General features: G+C 35.2%; 1 protein-coding gene across 9 annotated transcripts in view; it reads left to right on the top strand.

The window, feature by feature from the left end:
- The window catches only part of MBNL3 (muscleblind like splicing regulator 3), a 135,781-nt gene extending 118,567 nt beyond the window's left edge, over nt 1-17,214 (top strand). For 5 of the 9 annotated variants that reach the window (XM_019627466.1, XM_019627467.1, XM_019627471.1 and 2 more), the window contains 5 exons: nt 2,742-2,901; nt 4,560-4,595; nt 6,923-7,017; nt 7,910-7,983; nt 9,789-9,878. In XM_019627466.1, the coding sequence (XP_019483011.1) occupies nt 2,742-2,901; nt 4,560-4,595; nt 6,923-7,017; nt 7,910-7,966 (348 nt within the window). In that variant the 3' untranslated portion in view covers nt 7,967-7,983; nt 9,789-9,878. Of the gene's footprint in view, nt 1-2,741; nt 2,902-4,559; nt 4,596-6,922; nt 7,018-7,909; nt 7,984-9,788 lie in introns of all 9 variants that reach the window. The other 4 variants (XM_019627468.1, XM_019627472.1, XR_002122249.1 and 1 more) reach the window with 3 other exon arrangements.
- The last annotated feature ends 4,685 nt before the right edge of the window (nt 17,215-21,899 follow it).

Genomic DNA, 21,899 nt, shown 5'->3' with positions numbered 1-21,899 from the left:
CAAGTTTGACTGAGTTATAAGTGCAGTGGGATTTTGAATGAATTGTAGATGTGAAAGAATGATTATTAAATGTTAATACATTCTAGAATTAAATGTTACATGGACTTAAAGCAAATTGCACATAACTGAAATGCACAGCAAGCCTCTATAAATGAGAATTGCATACATTTGCTATGGTATCTGGGTGAGGTGGGTGATGGGGGGGGAAATAATTCATTTGCTTTTTCCTTGCATGTTAGTTGGAAGATATATAGTTATAAGATTAGACCTGAAGTCATTGTATAAATTGGATTTTGTTTTATAGAGCTACAGTATCAGACTCCAACTACTGATATCTGTTTTATCACCTATATATTATTTATCTCATAGATCCACATCCAAATTTTAACTGGAAGAAATCTCTTTCCTGCTATAGCTGTTGCCTCTGCTAATTTTGTTTTAGTAGATTAATATATCAGCATCCCTGAGATGTTAATTTTAAATGCTTATTTGCTTAGTTTCTCATTGATGGGAAACTCGATCATAGATTTTGGTGTAATATTCTAATATTAAATTTTTACAGTTTCATTTCAGCCAACAGAAAACCTTTTGAAATTATTTAACTTAAGATCTCTATAGATTTATAATAGAGACATACTCTAGATCTTCTAGATGCATAACCTAATGTCCTTCAGAAAGGAAATTACTTAAATTAGATTTAAATAGGATTTTCCCCCCAGAATACTCTTAAATGAAAAAAGAAATGATAAGTACATTCAATGTTATCAGAGTAGAAGAGAATAAATGTATAATTTACCCATTACATGCAATTTGAATTTTTTAACCTTTTCATTTCTTTATAGTTAGAAATATTCATTAGGAATTCAAATGTGTTTATATGTGTAAGAGTATTATATTTATACATAAAATACGCAAGATATTTTTGAACTTGTGAGTATAATATCTGGGCTTATAAAGAACTGATGTAAAATAATTCATTAATCAGGAATTAATCTAACCATTACAACAGTTTGGTGAGATAATGTCTATTAGAAAACTTATACTGGAATTTTCTGTTTAAAATTTAAGTTAGATTTTTTTAAGTTCAAGTAATACATTGGTGCTTCATGTCTATCTTCATAAAGAAAGCAAGTTTTCTTATCTCTAAAATATATATAAGATATACATAAATAAAACTCATATCAGTGATTATACAGACTTCTGTCATGGTGATTATAAATAAAAAGACTAATCACATGATTGAGAGTACAGCTTTAATAACGGAATATTACACATATCAAAAAGAAATACAGGGCCAGCTGAGTGACGCGTTGGTTAAGAGTTGGCTTGGGATGCCAGCTCTGAGCAGCAGGGCCCCACATGAGGGCCAGTGACTCTGCACCCTCTACAGCTAAGATGGTGAACAGCAGCTCGACCTGGAGCTGGGCTGCCGTGAGTCGCCGGCGACGGCGTAGGCTGCAGTGGGGCTGGCCGGCAGTGGGCATGCGCTTTCGTGAGCTGCCTTGAGCCGCCGTGAGTGGCCGTCCAATGGCCAGCGAGCAACTCCCTCACCCGGGAAGAGCACAATGATAATACCAACATGGGCCAGTGAAGCGACGTCCTCCACAACTAGACTGAAGAGCAAAAGGACAGTAACTTGTCTGTTCCTCTCCCCAAATTTCCCAATAAAATCTAAAAAAGAAAAAGAAATACAACATTTTCAATCTATTTAAATACATATCTTGTCAGTGAAGATTGGTGCACATATTTTTGTTAGTTTTCCAATAGCACTTGAATACATCATAATTTAGTGAATTTCAGGGAGTTTGGGGATTTTATAGGTACTAAAGTATATTATTTTTTTCCCTCTGTTCTAAATGTAAATGTAATACCAATATGATAAAATATATTTTATATAGGTATATTTTTAATTAAAGGCATTCAACAACCATAAACTTTCAGTATGTAACAGGTTCCTGTGCAACAAAGAACAATGTGATCTCTAGACAGCCTTTTTGTGTGGATTTTCATTGATAATACATTTCAGAACACTGTAATATAAAAATGAACAAAGAAAAAAATTTTTATTATTATCTCTGGGTAGTGTACAATGCAGATTTTATCAGTACTTTTGTAAGGAAAAGCACAAATCTCTCACCTATTAAACATAAATTAACATAAAGTATACACTGGAGTCCAAAGACAAAATGGAACAGATAGTATTATTGATTAGGAAGTCCAAATACAATGGAGTAATTTGCATTATTTTTACCATTATTCCTGTGCAACAAAAGAGCCGTAAAAGACATTGCAAGTTCGTCACACACATTCTTTTTTATTTGTACTTTTGTTCTACTTGAGAAAATGTATTATTTGATATATTGAATAAATCTATTCCCCACCCCCACCCCCATAATGGTAAAAATGAATAAATAAATAAATAAATAAATAAATAAATACTTATTTGCTGTTAACAGTTTCCTGTCACATCCTGTCCAAATGATGAGGTCCTTTCTTATTTGCCTAACTTAGTGAAATTTAAAATCATTTTTTCCCCTTGTATGTTTATTTTCTGGTTTATTTTCTGCTTTGGACTAAGTCCTCATTTAGTGAACTGTGTCATCTATGCAGTTGGTTACCTTGCTCCATGAATATCCTTGCAGTGGGTTCCCAGACCATACCTTATCTAACTGCTGCTTGCTTGGTTTGAGTACATTCTTTATTTTTTTGGTGCTTTTTATTAATCCATCTCTCCTTCACAGGCCCTACAGCTTGGTGCATTTCATCTGATACCAAAGAGATCAGCACTTGAAAAGGCCAATAGGGCCACCCCGGTCTTTAATCCCAGTGTTTTCCACTGCCAGCAGGCTCTGGCTAACCTGCAGCTCCTGCAGCAGCAGCAGCCAGCGTTTCTCCCTGGAGGTGAGAACAGGGCTCTGGGCACTACCACTTTAGTGATGTTGTGAATGTATACAGTGCCTACCAGCTCCCAAAAGAGCTTTTATACAAGGACTGTCAACAGGTGTTTTGACTGGGAATGAAACAAGACAGTTTGATCTGCTAGTATATATAACAAACTTTTTTTTCTGTAAGTCTCGAAAACTAATGGTTTGAAATCAAACTGGGAAAAACTGTCAACGTTTTTCTTTTTAGCATTTCTTAAGTTTTGCTTCTTATCATTGATTCACTTGGTTCATTCTCAAACTAATTCCTTGATTCTTAGGTATCATTTTCAAAGACATTGGTCTGCCCTCAAAAAAAATGTTTCCCAACTTCAGCATTGCAAAAATATGTAGTCTATATCTTTGATAAAGCTACCCTTAAATTTATAAATTTATAGTATTTTATATATATATATATATATACACACATATATATGTATATATGTGTATATATGTATATATATATATATATGTATGTATAAAATAGGTAATTTTAGCCTCTAATTCTTAAACCAGTTAATATAAAAAATATAGCGGTTTACCCGATATAGTTTCCTGACACTTTGCAGCATATTTTGTTACCTCCCATATTCAACGGTATTTAATAGCATAACAGTTTTATACCAAATTGAATTAAAAAATTTTAAGCCAGAATTTCGTTCAAATAAATATAATATATGAGGGAAAATACTTTTTTTGTAATGGTTCAGTGCTTTGAGAATGAGCATATGGTGGTCTCTTAGGAATAAATTGAAAATACTAACTACCCAGAGTACAGTAGATTTTTTTTTTGCCAGAATTATAAATGCAAAGTGTGGTAACTATTTTTAAATGAAAGTGACATGCTTTAAAAATGAATTTCGGAAGCCTTGTTAATTATATAGACATACTAAATGCACAGTATTATATAACGACTTGAAAAAAACCTGTTGGTTAAGTGATAAATTGATCAGTTAATAAATTTTGAAAGAAACCATTAAAAAAAGTCTTTTGTCTAGTTATTAGCCACAATACTTTTCCATGATATCATTTAAAAAACACAATTTTTACGATACTTAGACTTTTTTCTGGATTGGGCTTATTTGAAATCTAGATTTATAAGTGAAAATATCAGCAGAATCCTTTCCCCCTTAATTAATAGGAAAATAAAAACCTCTCAGGCTGAGAGCCCCCTCTTGATGAAAAGCCTATTTGCCATCGTTTCACAGTGAAGTCTTCAATTGCAATGTGAAAGAGGCAGTGATAATAGATTAAAGAACTATTGTCACCAGGTACCAGATCCTTGTGCATATTTTGAAAATAATGTGTGTAATAAATTAAATTTTTCCCTTTTATGATTAAAGTTATTTATATTTGTCCAAAATAAATAAAGGATATAATTTAAGTGAGGAATTCCTTTAAAGAGCAATTAATATTCACTTTTATACCTAAGAATCTAAGAATTACTTTGATTACCTGGGTTTGTGATCTTAAAACTAAGCTGTAATTATAGGCATGGAAGATTACTGGATTTGCATGTGCTGATTACTTAATATTGCAAACAGTATCTTTCTAGTTAAAATTTATTTCTATTAGTAAAGCTTTAATAATTAAATATCTCTTTTCTTTACTTTTCACGCTTTTCTGCATGGTGTACAGGGCAAATACTGTGCATGGCACCTGCTTCAAGTATGGGTAGGTTTTGTACAAAAATTCTCAACTTTTTCTAATCTGAAAAAAGTGTTTACTTGTTGTGACTATGATAGAGATGAGTGAGTGAATGATGTGGCTAGACATTTTCTGAGTATTTAAGGTTTGATACGGTACTGTTTTCATGTCTTTGTGGAATCTCAATAGTGTTGCACTTTCAAGTCCTAGTTGGTTGCCACTTTGGCCAAATACTGACCCTTCCATTTCTCTATTTTCACCCTAAAAATTACAGCTGAAATATGCTGAAACATTTCCTTATCTAGTCAGAATGGGCAGCTTTGTTCTTAGCTTTACATCTGTTATTAAGAAATTATAAAATATTTCAAATGCACAATTTGTAAAGTACAAAAATAATTTCTCCAAAAAAGTTATCCATAAGATTTAAATTATTCAATACTCGGATGTTTTCAAAGGATGAGTTAAGCAAAGCTAGAGTATTCCATAGTGTTCTGTGACGAATTCTATGAGTGTTCTAGGATGAAGTGTCATCTGCATAGAAACCAGGCACAGCAGAATCATTTCAAAATGACTCCTTGGAGGTATGTGATTTTTAACCAGTTACATACAGATCCTTTACTTAGCCACCAATACAATATGGTAGTTGTCTCAAAACCATTTTGTACATCACTAATACAGAAGAAGACAAGAAAGTGACTTGTTTCCCTCTTAAGAATTCCTAGGGAGTTCACAGCTCCTATAGTCCCCATGGGCACCAGGAACAGAGCAGGAGAAAATAGCTCTGATACAGGGAGGAATTATCCCACCCCACTCCACCATCTCATATCAATCCAGTTCCTTTCATCCTTTTTGAATGATTGCAATAGCTTGACCCCAATCACATTGGTCGACCAGAGTAGATGCAGAGCCCAAAAAGGACCAAAAGGCTTATTGAGATAAAACAAAAGGTCAAAATGACCACCATATAGTAACACTCAGTAATACAGCAGGGTGTGAACCCTGGCAACCAAGGTGAGGCCTCTGTTATTAAGGGATTGGCTGTCCCCTGTAAGAATTAAGAACATTTCCACTGATACTAACAGGAGCAGTATATGCATATGACTAGAACAAGCTTCCGCAAGTTTGTGAAATGTGTCTCTGTCTTCACATTTTGTAACGGCTCCCCTGCCCTTTCACCTAAGAGCTCTGTGTAGGAATGCAAACTGCATGCTTCCAGTATAGTTGCTGCACTCCCAAAAAGGAAAACGAGCGTTTTTAGAATTGGCACGTTGTACAGTAAGGGATGTCTGTAAGTAATGGATAACTAGAGATAAGCATAATGAATAACTACAGAGTCTGTGAATCACCATTTGGGGTACAATTGTAGTTTCTAAGACTTTGCATATGTTGATTTTTCTCTCCCCAGGTCATTCACTTTCTCTGTAGACTCAGAAAACCTGAATATTATCAATGTAGACGTAAATTATTATATATGCATGCTTGCCATTCACACATTAATTCCTTGATTTGCTTTCCAAAATGAACTAGAAGTGAGAATAGCATCCAAAAAGCTTTTAAAATGGGGTAGAAACTAGAAAAGCCAATGAAAAAACATCCTGAAAGAAATGTCGCAGCTGCTAGCCATCACAGCTCTAATATTTACGGTGAAGATGAGATTTTGTCAGATATTTACTATGAAGTATCCCATGTGTTTGTTTGATAAGTAGCCTAAATTTCAAGGGGTCTGCCAGACATAAGTGTACTTAAAAACCTGTACACGCAGGCCATTGTATTCTTTACATCTGCTCCTCTACCATGTACCCACCAATTGAACTGCCATTTGTTTGGCATGCAGATCAGGTAAGTGTACATATAACTGTCCCTTTGAACCTGCAAATCTAGTGACAGCACTCATGTCTGTAAGTTCGTGAACCCAAACACCGACTCACAGTCCCCTGCTGCAGTTTTGAATGTGTAACCCAGTCACTTGTTTGCTTAACTAGCTATTCATACAGATAGCCTTGGTAAAATCAGATTACATCATGTGCACCCATTGTAACCCCTTCTGCAAATTTGGCCTTTTAAGTCAAATAAAATGTGATTCTACTCAAAAACTAACTAAATGTTGAGAATAACTCAGTTTTCCCTAATGTGAACTATGATGGGCTTTCCCTTTCCTCTTTTTAAATTTTTCCCCATTCTGTTCTGTGTTGCTTTGCACTGACTGTGATTGCATGATGCCCCCTCGATACATCATGACGATGTCACATGGCTTGTTGCTGCGATACCTACCACGCCCCATTCCATCGTTTATGTCATGGTTACATATATGCTTCACCCTCCCGTGTGTGGCTTCCATGGTTTCCTACTGAAAGTGCCCATGATGCACAGCGCTACACCTACCACTGTGTCTGCTGCAACAACACCTGCCACCAGCGGCCCCTTCGCTGCAACAGCTACAGGCAATCAGGTTTGGCCATTTATTTCACCTAGATAACTACAGTGTGTTGGTAAGACACAGTATATGCTTTTTGGATTGGTGAGAGACATTGGTCCATATTCTTATGTGATTCTTAAGCAGTTGTTACATTTAGGATTTTTATTTTTGTGTTTATTCTAGAGGTATGTATCTGTTTTGCTACTTACCCTGAGATGAATCAGCAGAGTTTTCTCATTTTCATTCCGTTACCAGATTTCTCTCTTGGTATGCTACTACACCAATCCTTAAATGTATATACTAAATATTTCTTAAATGCTTCCTCATTAGTCAAGAGGTGAATTTGTTTTATTTTACTACTATTTTTTATTGTGGCTTTTAAATTTCACTTAGTACAATCATCACCTTTACCTTCAGATCTACTGGAAAGAAAGCAAGTAAACACATTTCTTTCCAAGGCACAGATATCCCTATCATTACCCAGTAATTGCATCAGAAATTCTCATACTGACATTAGATGTGCTTGTGTTGTTTTGATTTTCATTTGCTTTAGGTATTTGCAGACGGAATCACAAGGGAAATTATAAATTTTGGGGGTGTCTTGAAATTGTAAGGAGAAACAAACAATTATTGTGTAATGTTATGGCTGTTTTGCCTTATTAAAGTGGTAACCACTGCAAAGTCCACTGCTGTTTCAATTATAAGTATGATAACCATATAGCACACAAAGCGTTAATTAATTGGGGGAACAAACCACATTCTAATCTGTGCTTTGCAAAATTAACTATTAATGGATATTGCTAATATGTCTAAATTTTCCTGTTATATTGATTATGGTATTGATTACCATGTCCAAGCAGCAAACAAAATAAATGGAATTCTCTCAAGAAATTATTTTAATCTAAAATCTTTTTTACTACTATAGATACCCCCATTATCAGTAGATGAACTGAATAGCACCATGTTTGTTTCACAGATGTAGAAGTTACCAGTAGAACAGTAAGTTTTTTTAAGCATTAATATAAGTAATATTTATAGGTTATATAATTTATTTACACAATTGCATTTGTTAAAGCTTTGGTAAATATTGTCATTAATAGATATTGCTTATAATGTAGAGCTTGATGTAAGCATTCTAAAATTTCCAAATTGAAAGGTAGTGAGCAAATATGCAATTTTTATATGAAAATGACTTCTGGTTCTCTAATGAGCTTACAAATTCTGAAATGTTTTCCTGTTATTAAAGGGGTATGATTTGTTAGCCAAAGACAGAGATCACTTTTGAATTTTAATCCTTTAACATTTTCTAGCTACTTTTTAAAATTAAAGTTAAGCAAAGTAATTTTGTCACAATTTGACTGCAATGCTTATCTGAAAGACAGTAAGCAATACGCTTCTCCCATGTCATGATGGAAAATAGCATTTGTACAGTCTGCCACTTTGTACTGCTTCCCATGTAAGTCTTATCAGAATTGCTCCAGCTGTTTTGAATTTTGAGCAACATAATTTAGTAATGTAATCATTATTTTCATTGAAATCATGGCTTTTTTGTGTGCAATTTTTGTTGTTGTTGAATTTTCCCCCTTCACCTTTGATCTCTTTGCCTGGTCCATGAGCCCGTAATGGTACACACTTAATATGAACAATTGTTCACTTGAAACATGGGACTTTTGAAGCCACTTAAGATACCTAGATAGCTTAATTAATTAATTAATTAATTATAGGGACTTATTAAATATACCAATTCTGAATTGCATACAATAGTCATTGAAAATTTGAAGTTCTCACAACCAGAGGGTTTCATTTGATTGAAGAAGGCAACAGTTCTGTTCTCTTGATGGGATAATTCCCCAGAACCTGGCTAGCATTTCTTTCTTGCTGAGGATACACAGGCCCAGAACACTAACTGCTCTGGACAGAGCCTATAGCTGATGTACATTAGATAAATAGGTCCCCTCAATCATAAGAAATGTTTTACAAAGATACCTTTGAGTACATGAAATACCTGAAGTAGCTGTGAATTGTAATAGTTTTCAAGGGTATCATTTGGGATAGTGACAACTTGGGAATAGCACCAAACACGAGACTAGGGGTTTTGCAATCACTTGCCTGATTCTTACGGGCAGCTTCACATCAAGGTAAACGAAAGTTGTCAAATTAACTTTCCAGCAGAACATGTTTGAGAGTAGTGATTCCTTTTTGCCTGATTCCATTAGAAAATTTAGAGGCATTTGGCACCCCATAATCAATTCAACATGTAACATGTTGAAAATTTCTCCAAAGTTCCAAAAATGTAATTTTATATAAAATGCTATATAGTGCCTAGATTTCACACTTAGGCTATTTCTGCACAGCTCTGACACACTCAGGAAAAAAAAAGTTTTCTGCAAGGCTCCAAACTATTCAGATAAAAAGTTTAAAGTTTATTTAATGTTTGCATATTTCAAATATTTGGAATCAAACATGTTTTTTCAGTATATGCTTGTTGATGGAATTGGATGGATGGATAGACATTCGTCAATAAGCTTCGGCATTGTGTAGATAATGCCTTAAAGAACTGAGCACACCCCTATTAACTTAGGGCAATTCTGCGCGTTAGCACTCAGAACCAGACTGTCATGGTATATGATTCTTTTGAAACCATCTCCAACAGCCCCATTTTTACGGATGTATTGTAGAATATGAAATAAAGAGTGGGGAATGTCTTGGCCTAGTACACATACAGAACTGGAACAAGAACCAAATGTCCTGACTCCTGCTTCAATAACCCTTCAATATTTCTCATTGTTTTTTTTTCATTTCAGTTGTAATTCTGAACAACAGAGTTATGAAGTATCAGAATCCCTCCGTGAGACCTCCGTATGGCCTTTCTATATATATTCTTGTAAGCCCTCTTCCACCAACCCAACAATAAGTGTGGTACAGACAATATACTAAACAATACAAAAATACCAACCAACAAATTCAAACTAAAAATAAAGCATCAAACAATCAGTGGGTATGTTAAAACAAAACAGGAAAGCAAACTAACTACCCTCTATCTTATTTGAATTATTAGGTAGAACACCACCATAAAATTGTGTAATTTGTTACATTATTCTTTGTGATGTTCTAATAACTATTATGCTGAGTGGATCTCCATAGTGGATCTTTGGCTTACTGTGCATTCTTGGTGGATAAATGTTTGTCTGTTTTGAAGTGTTACCTTACTGCTTTGTTTACACAGTAGCCTATTGGGTTGATTTAGAATTGTAGAAATTATGTCCAAAAACCATTTTCTCCATTATTGTATTGTATTGAATTGCATTTGTATTGTGGTATATTGTGTTAGGTTTTTACATACTACAGTGCTTTGCTGTAATATGTGTGGTGTTTGATTTCAACTAAAATGTTATTAATGGGAAACAGAAATATGTGGGCTTGAAAAACATAACAGGTTAATGTTAATATGCTTTCTCTCTAGAATATTTATGTAGGTTTCTTGGGGGAGCCATTTAAAAGACCTCACTTTTGAATGTTCACAAAACCTGTTCATAAAATGCATGTGAACAAGTTATACCTGCAGATCTGTCCTTGCGTAATACAATCACATTACTAGATTTTTTTATGAGAGAGACATAATCGCCTGCAAAAAAACAGGGAACTTCTTAAAACACTAACCACTAATTTCACTCCTTAAATAGCTTGAAAAACTAGAAATTTAACTTCAAGTGAATTTTTCAGCATTCATACTAAAAAATACCTAAAGTGCCCATTACATTTCTTAGTGGCACAAGGATCCTATCTTCTAAGTTGAGGGTCTAAAACAGCCATTTGTCATCTTCAGCTGAAAAATTGGTACTTGGAGGCTTAAAAGTATGCTAATTACAGGTTATAAATTGAACAGGAGATGGGAGCATGGAGATATTTTTTACATATTGGAGGAAAGTGTGTAAAAACCATTGCAATGTAACCTTGTACACAAGAGACATTTTCCAAATGCAAATGGCTCATGCTCTTTAGGCTACTCTTTGAATAATAATAAGATGCAATCTAACAAAAGTCAGTTGGGGTGAAAGAGAATTGGTCCCAAGTGAGTTCTTTCCTCCCCAAATGGACAATCTTTTCTGTTGATCACAGTTGGAGCCTGAGTATAGGTTTGGAGAAATGGCAGGGGTGGAGATAGGAAGACATTTAAAAGTATTCTTTGATTTATTTAAAAGTTCTAGGAAGGATGTCCATAGTTGTCTTTATCTCTAGTTCAACTGAGTTTCCAGTTTTGTTAAACACTTCAGTGAAGGAGCAAGCACCTGTGATACATGTCAAGTGTTGCTGTTCCCAAACTTTATTAACAGAGTCTCTCTCATCATAACCAATTTGGTTTGGATTCATTAGTTTTTATATGTATTTGAAAATTATAATAAAGAGGTTTTTAAGACCCTTTGAACTGCACTCTGCAGAGCTGAGCTGAATTCACATTACTAATTCTTATGAAATAATTTTATAACCAAGTAAAATAGTAATTCCTATGTTATGTGGCATAACTCCTCCACTCTACTCAGTTATTAAAGTTACTATCATTATACAGTTGTGGACCCATGTGATATTTTGCATCAACTTAGATTTATTATTTTCTACTAAATACATATTGTCTCACTAGAAAGTATAAAATCATCAAATGTGTGTATCAGGTTCGTTTACTTCAGGAAAATGACAAAGAGATAACCTGACTTAGGATACCTTAAGCAGGCTAGTAGTATTTGAATCACAGAAATATCTCGACTCCCAGTCGTTCTTCTGTTTCACATTGTTTGTATTTCAGAACATTTGAGACTGCATCCCAAAGCAGATCAATTTAATTCAGAATACAAAAGAGCAAAATTAGCTCGTTGGTAGTTGATAACCTGTTGATCTTAATTATCAATCGAAATCATTATCATCAGTGATTTCTACGTGGCTTTGCTTGCATCGAGCCATTGCCATCTGTTAACAGTATTGTGTGGAGTTAAAGAACAAGAAGTGCCCAGAGTTTTACCTATTGATTCTTTGAACCACTTAATTGCTTTTTCCCCAAATCTTCACATTGTTAGAAAGGAAAGGAGAGTATGCCTTTGTGAAATTGCTTGTGTTTGGAACTGAGTTTTGTATAACCTGTGCCAGTGCCTCTCCAGGAGGGCAGATATGATCACAGGACTCCAGGAAAGATGCACCAGAGCTAATCTGGATGTATTCCTGAAGGAGATAGAGATGTTTTCAGTGCAAAATTAACTTTTTTGGTGTAGTTTGACATTTTGATGCAACATACTGTCTCATTTAACTTTAAACTTTTGACAAAGTTGTTCATAGACAGTAAACCTAGAGTACAGCTGTTTTCATGTTGCTTTAAGCACTGGAAGACATTAATAATGACTTATTTTTTAGTAAGAGGTTTGGTGAGGAATATTCAGGGTAGTTGTATTTCAGGTGCCACGGTTTTTGATATTGTTGGCATTTTAAAAGTTGCTTTATAAATGGATTCAGAGAAAGAAAAGTCAAAACACTAAGTTTTGACCTAGATGCTAAAGAATTTTGACAAAAAATGCAATTTTAAGATAGCATTCTTTGAACTAGTTGTGTAATGACATATCTTTATTGAAGAAAAAGAAAAGAAGAAAGGTTAGTCATTAGACTACAGATTATCTTTATTCAAGAGAAGAAGAAAAGTTAGTCATTAGACTATATAAAGAGAAGTCACAAAACTAATCAGTGACTCTAAACGATAATTTACCAAATGAGTTGTATATATAAAATTTTAATCATTTGTGATTCTTAGTTAACGTTTTATTAGCTTTGTAATTTACAAGGGCCTCTAGTTTTGCTTATCCAAAATTGATGTTTCTGTTAATTTCTTTCAGCCTTTTGCAAAAATGTGCAAGAGTGCTGAAACTTGGATAACATAAGTCATGTATACAGAGAGACTAGTCTAAAAGTTATCTTTTGAGAGGGTTTTAGTAGTGTCAATTTTTTAAAAGCACTGTGACCGTAACATATATTTTCAAGAGGGATTAAGATTAAATTAAAATTAAATGGATTCATAAAATTGCTATCTCAATACAGTATTTACTTTTACAATTAGAGCATGATTCCACAGCCAGCTGTTGCATTTCATTTCACTTGTCTAGATTCTGCTTTAATCGTGATATGAAAAACCATCTTGTCCCTACTCCATCAAACTTCCCCATCCATTTTTGAATGTGCTTTAATGTACTCTGATCTTGCCAAACCAGTGTCCTACACCATTGGGCTGTGTTCACTGATGGGCACCCTCAGCTCACCAGCTCTCCAATTTGGGGAAAGCAAGTACCTCCTCACTTCCATCAACAGGAGCCAATTAAAATTAACCTTTACAGCTTGAATCTGTTTTTAAGGCATGACCAGTAAGCATAGTAATGTCTGAATAAGGACAACACTGGCATTACATTTTATTAAGCAATATGTAAGGAAGGCCAGTGTACTACTTGGAATGTTATTTGGTTCTTTCCCCTCTCCTTTGGAGACCGTAGGTGAGCATGCTCTTAGGTAAAATGCAGCCACAAGGTTTCTGAGTTATTTTCATTTGTAGGATAGGCTGTTAGGCACAGAATGATTAGAAACTGGAACCCTCTTTCTTTAAACCTCTTCTACATTAAATACACATTGAAATAGAAATAGGGAAATATGATTTCCCAATTCTGTTGAATAGATTTAGAAAGATAGTGGCCTAATTTTAATTTTGCCAGTGCCTGAGGAAGGCAATAGAATGAATAGTATGTAAAAGAGTATAACTTTTTTTGCAAATTTAGTTGATAGTCTAATCAAACTGTAAATATAATTACAAATTAAGTTTCTCAGCACCAACATTGGTGCCATGTTTCCATTTTTCTTGTTAGTTTTTAAGTTTCTGATTTTATTATGTTTTATATCTCTAAGTAACTAATGAATATACTTTTGAAGGAGATTTAGAGAAAGTTTAAGATTTTACTACATGTATTCAACCTGCCTAGATAGGTTCTAAACTGACACTGAAGCATAACAAGAGATAGATTATAATCCATAACTATTCTTTACAGTTCACAGTTTAAGAACAAGCTTAACTTTAAATACAAATAATACTTTTAACTAATTATATTTAGTGGTTGCTTTAGCAACAAACTACAACATGGCTACCTTAAGACACCTTTTTTGGTGAAAATTTTACTTGTAAACTATACATGGTTTTTGACAGTATGAGCAAATAGAAGATACATCTCAAATCTCAGAAAAACAGACATGGTTGATTTTCTTTTTTAAGCCCAAATTCCCATGTGAAAGCTGAATTTGTGTCCTTGTGTGACTTTTTCATCAAAAAGTTTACAACACGTGGATTCTAGAATCAGTCTTTAAAGTTTATAGACTTTGTTGTAAGGATAGGGTTGTTCCACAGTACTTAGACTTCAAAACACAACGGCTACGTTTGGAATACATTACCTGACCTGTTTTCATAACTTCATTTATTCAAAATTATTCAAGTGGCATAGCTGTTAGATACAAAAATTCTTCTTTCTGGAGTCACATACTTACACAAATATATCCAAATGAGGATTAAAGAATGATAAAAGCATGTTATGAAATCCATTCCATTGCGAAACCATGCATCAAGATACTGTGGAATGACCCCTTAACAGTGTTTGAGAGCCATATTGCTGCAGTTAACTGATTGTCTCAGTTAGGGTGCGAATGTGTGAGACACACCTTTTTTGCACTTATGTACATAGTCCATGAAAGCAATCCTTGGAGCTTTTTTTTTAATAATATAAGAAGTCTGTGATAATAGTGGAAAAATTAGTAGGAGAGAGTTATTTCTGTGGCTTTGAGATGGAGGGTTTTTTTTTTTTTTGCTATAAGACTTAACTAAGGCATGATGTTGCTTTGCTGTCATGGAGGCTGTGTAGTTTGCTATAGCTGACTAAAAAGAGTAGACTGGTAACAGGTTCAGCTAACAGCACTGAGCAAAAGTAAAAGTATTTCATGTTTTAGCAAGATCACTAGCAGGGATTGTTTGCTTTTTAAATGAATCCTCACTATAAACACACACACACATGGTTGCAAGCAGTGAAATATTCTGTAAATTCCAAGATGGATATTCAAATTAGATTGCATCTTTCACAGAAAATTATCAATTGATGTATATCAGTTACATAAATTAATATCTATTTAAATAACAACCAAATTGTTCATGTTTACCACTATTTCCCCTTTAAAATCTAGAACCCAAAACCAAATTGGCAATCATTGAAAGATTTAACTTAACCATTAAGTATGGCCGGCATGGGGCATTTCTTTCCCTTCAATGCTCCTGGTACCACATTATATATAAATGCCTTTATTTACCTTGTACCTGTTCAGTGGAAGCTTTTCTGATTTACCTTTACCAGATTAGAAACTGCTTCATTGTGCTACTTCAGCCTCCCACTGTTCTAACTAAGCAGAAGAGAATCAGCCCAAATCTTACAGACTTCAGAGCTGGAAAAGAATGTTTCAATCAGACCATCTCTGCCAATTTCAACTCTCATACCACCTACAGATCACCATTTAACTTCTTGTTGCCTCCAGGCAAAATGATGCCTAGGAAAGGTCAAGGTTAGAAAGGTTTAAGGATAGATCACCACAGGTACTTTGAGTCTGCACCTTGGGACCTGTAGCTCTTGCCCTGAAGGAGCGGTCCTGGGATTGAGGGAGTTGTTATTAGTATTGCTACCCATTTTGATAGTTCTCACTTACAGAGACAGGAAAATAAGCCAAAGCTGGAAAGCAATCCAAGCCTTACGGTTGTCCAATAGCTCAGGGCCAGTTGGTTAGAAATATTTTTCCCCCTTTCAGCCCATATCACTTAGAGTCAACCATACAACTAACAGCCTGACCATCTGACCAGCATTTTCATCGACATAAAATGTAAGCATTCATTCATTCTGTATTTAAGAACTCCAACCTTATCACCAACGTATTTTCCCAACTTAACTCATGTTCTTGTGTTGACATTTCCTTGTGAATATATAAGCCACAAGAATATATTTTCACAAGGTCTATAAAATAGTAAGAATGAACCTAGAAGCATCACAAAAGGTTCAATTAATTGATCACATGTTGTGCCTGTTAACAGCCACTGGGTCACACTCTTTGGAGCTTAAACATAGTGGCTGGGTTTAAATAAGCAAAATTAGAGAATGAAATATAACAGAATGTGAATAACTTGAGGCCAAAAGAGGACCTCTGTTATTAAACTCAGGAAAAGATTTAGTTGACTAATTCATTACAGTTTCCAGCCTCTACACTTGTCTTTTCCTGAAAGAGAACTACCCACTTAATACTATATTCCGAAACAGGATTATTCCAGAGAAATCTTATCTTTAAGTAGAACCCATCCTCAATTATAGTACTATACCTAAAAGGAAAAAAAATGTATCACTATGAAATAAGTTGCAGATATTGCAAAAATCCTCACTAGTCGTCTCCTATATCATATTACTTTAATAAAATAAAATACCTCTGTAACAAGACCTAAAAGTAACCCAGCTTTAAGCAGTGCTCTATTTTCCCCCAAAGCACACAGCCTAAATATTTATCTTCATAGAACTACATGGTTCCAAAGCTTTATTTCTGTATACAGATGCTGTTTGTTAATGATGAAAACCAATTTTGTTTTGCTGTCTAGCAGTTGAGAGAATGATATAACCATCATATCATTGGATTCTGGGGTTGCCCATTTCAAAATAAATTGCCTTTTGTTGCTGCTTTAATTATTAGAAAATGAACCATTTGTTGTCATGTCCTCAAATTATAATAATTTAAAATAAGATTTTTTTAAAAGACGTTCTTAAATGTACTTTTTAAAAGGTCTAACTCTGAATTTATATAACAACAATCTGGTATAATGTAGAAAATGGAAACAAGCATTTGGGTATAAAATATCAATTTTAAAATACCTATAGATAAGAAAATGATTAGCCCTGTGCAACAATTATAGATTTGGACTACAAAATTTCATAAATATAAACGTCTCTTAATATTTTGCCTCCAGAATGCAGTAGCTCATGTCCTTACTGCTATCAATAGGGAAGATGCTTTGATTTTTGTTTTTTTTCCAAGTTATAGTGCTGTACTGCTTGTTTGTGCTTGTATGCATTGTACAACTCATTTTATAATGCTTTTTCTATGCTGTTTGTTTTTTGTTCTTTTAATAAAATGTTAAATTTCTTGGTTATGTCTTTTTTATGAATCCATATTCACACATTAGGAGTTCACTTAAAAGCTTTTCATGTCCTAGTATATTAATCCTAATATTTAGTAATTCTATCATAAAATTTAAGATTGTGATTTGGTTCAATGTTATATTTCATACATAGAATAAATTTATTTCCAAAGATACCATCAGTATTTTGAATTATATAGATAATATGTCCATTGTATTAGATTATTATTCCTATGATAGTGAATTTACTAACATAAGAAAAACACACTTGTATTTTCATAAAAGAAAACTGAAAATTTTGAAATAATGCTCACTGGTTTCTATTGTGCTTCAGAAATTCTGAGGCATATTCTAAGATATATTGTTAGAAGTTTGTATTTTCCAGTTATTCATTTCTACCCTGCATCTTCGATGTAACATGTGAAACCACTGCTGTTCATTTCATTCTTTTCAGATGGGCATCAAAGGTTTTATAACAATGGGATGCATGGATTTTTTTCATTAAAATATTTTCTCTCACTTAAAATTGGCTTTGTCCAATACATGGCATAAGAATGAAAGAATAATTATTTTGTTTTTTAAGAAAGAAAAATGTAACTTGAGGATACTTTATTCTGTCAGATTTCTAAATACTTAAAAACACTAATTGGTAACTTCTCGCTGGCCACCATTCCGTAGTGGGGCTGATCGAAAACTGTGGTGAAGAGACTTTGGCTGAGAGGTTATGACAGAATAAAGTATTGTTCACGCATCTATACCAGTGAAAAGAGCCAGGGAGGAGGTTGGGTCCCTGTCCTGTATCAGCTGAATCATGCAGAGCTACTAACTCCCTTGCCCATTGTGCTTTACTATTTCTAAGTATGGTTCCCACTGTGGCATTTCTTGATAAGTGGAATCTGAGCCCTTTCATGTGTTGTGCCTATTTCTGTGCGTCTGATAATCCCAGCACTAAAACCAATTCAGTATATAGACATCTACAAGAGACCTTTGGCCTCTTCAGAATTCAGTTTATGTCTTTCTCTTTGAAGCTGCTGAATGATAGGTAAGAATTCAGGGGAGGCATCCCTGATCATCATGAAAATGGTCTATTGGCCAGAAGAACGTTGACCCACAGGCAAAACCGGATATCAAACAAGTTTCCCTTGGCTCTTTTCAACCTCTTTGGCCAGCATTCTTCTAAGTCCCTCCTTTTCTCATCCCTCATGGTGGCCTCTGGCCCTCTAGAAGCCCCATAGTGGCAATTCATCAGGCCTGCTTTCCCAGGGAGAGCTGGACTTTTCTCCTTCAGAACTTTCCTGTTGGGCATCTCAGGCTATGGAGAGCAGCTCATAGCTGTGATCTAAGAGAAAACTCACTCTACGGTGTTAAAGATTGGCAGCACTTAATGTGCTGCCCCTCCTGGGAGTGTTGATGTTTAAAAAAGGCATGACTCTCCAGTGATCAAATATCAGACAGACACATGTGTAGACAGGTAGATATGTTCTACTCTAGGCACTTAAATAATAGCATTTAGGCAGTGATCAAATTCTTGTGGATGAGTGGTGCAGTCATTTACCAACCCAAGAAGGCCAAAAAAGGAAGACTTCGAATTTTGCTATTGTCAGGAAAGCTCTGATGTAATAATGAACCTAAAATATTGACTAGACAGTGAACATTCCCAAATTCCACAGACGAGAGTCCAGTCTCATGGTCAGTATCTGTAGTAGAAAGCATAACACAGTGATAGTCCTGATGCATGATCACACTTCTGGAATGGTCTGATGTCTATACTTGCTAACATTCAGCAGACAGACACACATACTCATTTTTTTTACTTGACTCTTTCTTGTACTAGAAATGCCAACTGAACTTAGTCCTCCCAGGTTTTCCTTTCAGTACCTGAACTTACATTTCTCCCATAGGCAGGAGGACAATGAGAGTCTGGGGAATAAAAACAAGAGCACCAATTATAGAAAGGGCAGCCACCCAGACATAACGGTGAGGTTTGTGAGAGGAACAGGAGGTCTGATTTCTGCCCTTACAAACTGATGCCCACAGCAAAAGCACAGCATTCCAAAGTAGATGCAGAAATCAGTATAAGGAGGAAGTTCCGGTCAATGTAGCCCAGCATTTTTGTGTTGGGCGTGAAAACAGTACAGTGCAGAGGCAGGCAAGGCACCCAGGCAGAGCACAACCGCTGCAAGAAAAATCATAAGGTTTTCCTAATGAGGAAGAAAGAGGTTTCTCCCCATAAGTGATTCAGTGCTTTCCATGTGTGTACTAGTTCAAATAAAGAGATTGGTGAAATATCATAGAGTAACAGTGGATGAATGGCAGCAAGCAGTAGCAACTGCACCTGTTAAAGCAAACAGGCTGCTCATTAACAACTGGACTTTGAGAGAAGGCAGAAGGTATCTGATGAGTCTCTGCAGTCAGCATTGCTGCTTGCAGAGCTGTTATGGCTACAGAAGATGATGGGCAACCCATTGAGGATTAATGTAGGTCTCAAGAAGAAGGTGGGAAAGAATAGGATCTGGACTGAGACTTTGCTTTAGCCTTCGTGACCTGCAGAGTTGAACGATTCTTTCTTGGGGAAATTAGCAGTTCAGAGAGAATCATATCTGTGTTAATTATATATACATATACATACATATACGTGTATATATACACACATATATATACATATATATATATATATTATATATATATATAAAGTGGTTATTGATGTGCCTTTAACTATTTAATAAATATGTTATTAAATTTTCATTTTAATAAAATTTCATTCAAAATGTTTTGTGTCTTTTCAATTTCTATTTACAAAGTCCCACGTTAACGAAATCCATTTATGGATTGTTACACTAGGAAAACCAGAACCCACATGAATCCAGGCAATCAATGGTCATGATTTGGGGCTCCAGGTAGAGGTTGCTGAATGATAGGTAAGAATTCAGGGTAGGCATTCCTGATCATGAAAATGGAATTAAATGAGGCATTTGTGTTAACAGTCACACCTCAGTTGGGTTGGTGTACTCAATGAATATCAAATATTTACCGTAAACAGCAGCAGCCCATGATAGAGACCACAGTAATAAGCCTTTCTCCTGATGGACCCTCTCACAGATATTCCAGATCCTGAAGATGCATCAGAGGACCTCAAGGGTCATTGGGATGAGAGTCATTTGGGGCCAGAGGAGTACCCAAACCATTCAAGAAAAATGTCCAAGAAGTGTCACACATGCAGCCACATCCACTATTGTCGTCCTCTACTCTCCACATCCTGGAGAAATGTCCCTGTGGTAACAATTAAGATATACAGATCCAGATATTGTTAGGGGGACTTAAAGAAAGGTCAGTCCAGGAATTACTTTTGAGTCATAGACTAAGAAAACTCTTAAATAGTATTTTAAATTATTATTGTGTCCACATTCAGTGCTATGCCATTTGACCCTTCTCTCTTTCAAGCCACACGCCATATTACTGCTGGAGTAATTTTCCTAAGGTCAAAAACTGCTCAGTTCCCTGACTAAAAATCGCCCATAGCTCCTCAGGGCCTGTGGAATAAAGCCTACACGCTAACATGGCATTCTTCCTTGCTCTGGCCTTAAGCTTGTCCTCTGTGGCCTCACCCTTCCCCCTGCCTTCTGTAACCTGAGCACTCCAGACAAACCGAAGCACTGTTGGGGAAATATAATTTAAAAAGCCATCTTTCAACCAAAAATCCTCTCCACAAAGGTAGTAGTGGAAGAAAACACTTTATTATTGAATACACATTAAACCAGAATTTGATGTGCACCACAGGCAATCTAAGAGATGGCAAAAATAGAAAGGAATCCCACCCCTTATATATATATAGCCAAGCAGATATAACCCATTATATACTTGTTTTCAAAATAAACTATAACTAGTCCTCCAGTAAGAGGACTTGACAGCACATTTTGTCATTCATAGTTCGTCCTAACTTGATCGTCATAATTGGGGATACCACTGTTGACTTTAACCATAGGAGAAGTTCACAGGAGATAGTTTTGCAAATTGGAGAGAGGTGTCTGTTGTTAGGCTCTATTTTAGGAAATAAGGCACTACCTGCCTCCCTTGATATTTGCATTTCAAAGAGATGGCTCCCAGGTCCTTGAGGAAACATTTTCAGAGCTGTGAGACTAATGAGAGGCTTATTTAGCCATTATAAAGTTTGAAAGACAAGGGAGGAGGGCCGGCCGAGTGGCTCAGTTGGTTAAGAACTCACTCAAGAGTTTGAGCTGTGAGCAACAGCAGCTCAAGTCCCAGCCCGAGCTGAGCAGCCACTGAGCTGCCAACATGTGGCAGGATGGCTCAGCTTAAAAAAAAAAAGAAAGACAAGGGAGGGGGTGGAAGAGAAGTATCTTTCCTTATTTTCCTCTAGAAGAATTTAGCATCTTATTTTAAATTTGTATTTGCTTTTACACCAATCACTGTTTCCCAGATACCTTTTCATTTTCTTCTTCCTCTTCTTTCTCATCATTCATCAGATATAGATCAACATTTTATATATACAGAAGGTTCCCCAAAATGTATACAGTTTTTAAGAAAGGAAAACTATTAAAATTGTAATACTCAATATATACCAATAACAAAAGATGAATACAAGTCACGTTTGACTTCTGTAATTACCAGAGGTGCTCAAAGTGGTTACCATCAGCCTAATTTTAATAGATTTTTTTCCTTTCTTAAAATG

This window comes from Hipposideros armiger, unplaced genomic scaffold (assembly GCF_001890085.2).
Source record: "Hipposideros armiger isolate ML-2016 unplaced genomic scaffold, ASM189008v1 scaffold_733, whole genome shotgun sequence".
In the NCBI taxonomy this organism is placed as follows: domain Eukaryota; kingdom Metazoa; phylum Chordata; class Mammalia; order Chiroptera; family Hipposideridae; genus Hipposideros; species Hipposideros armiger.
This window is presented reverse-complemented; position numbering and strand designations above follow the sequence as displayed.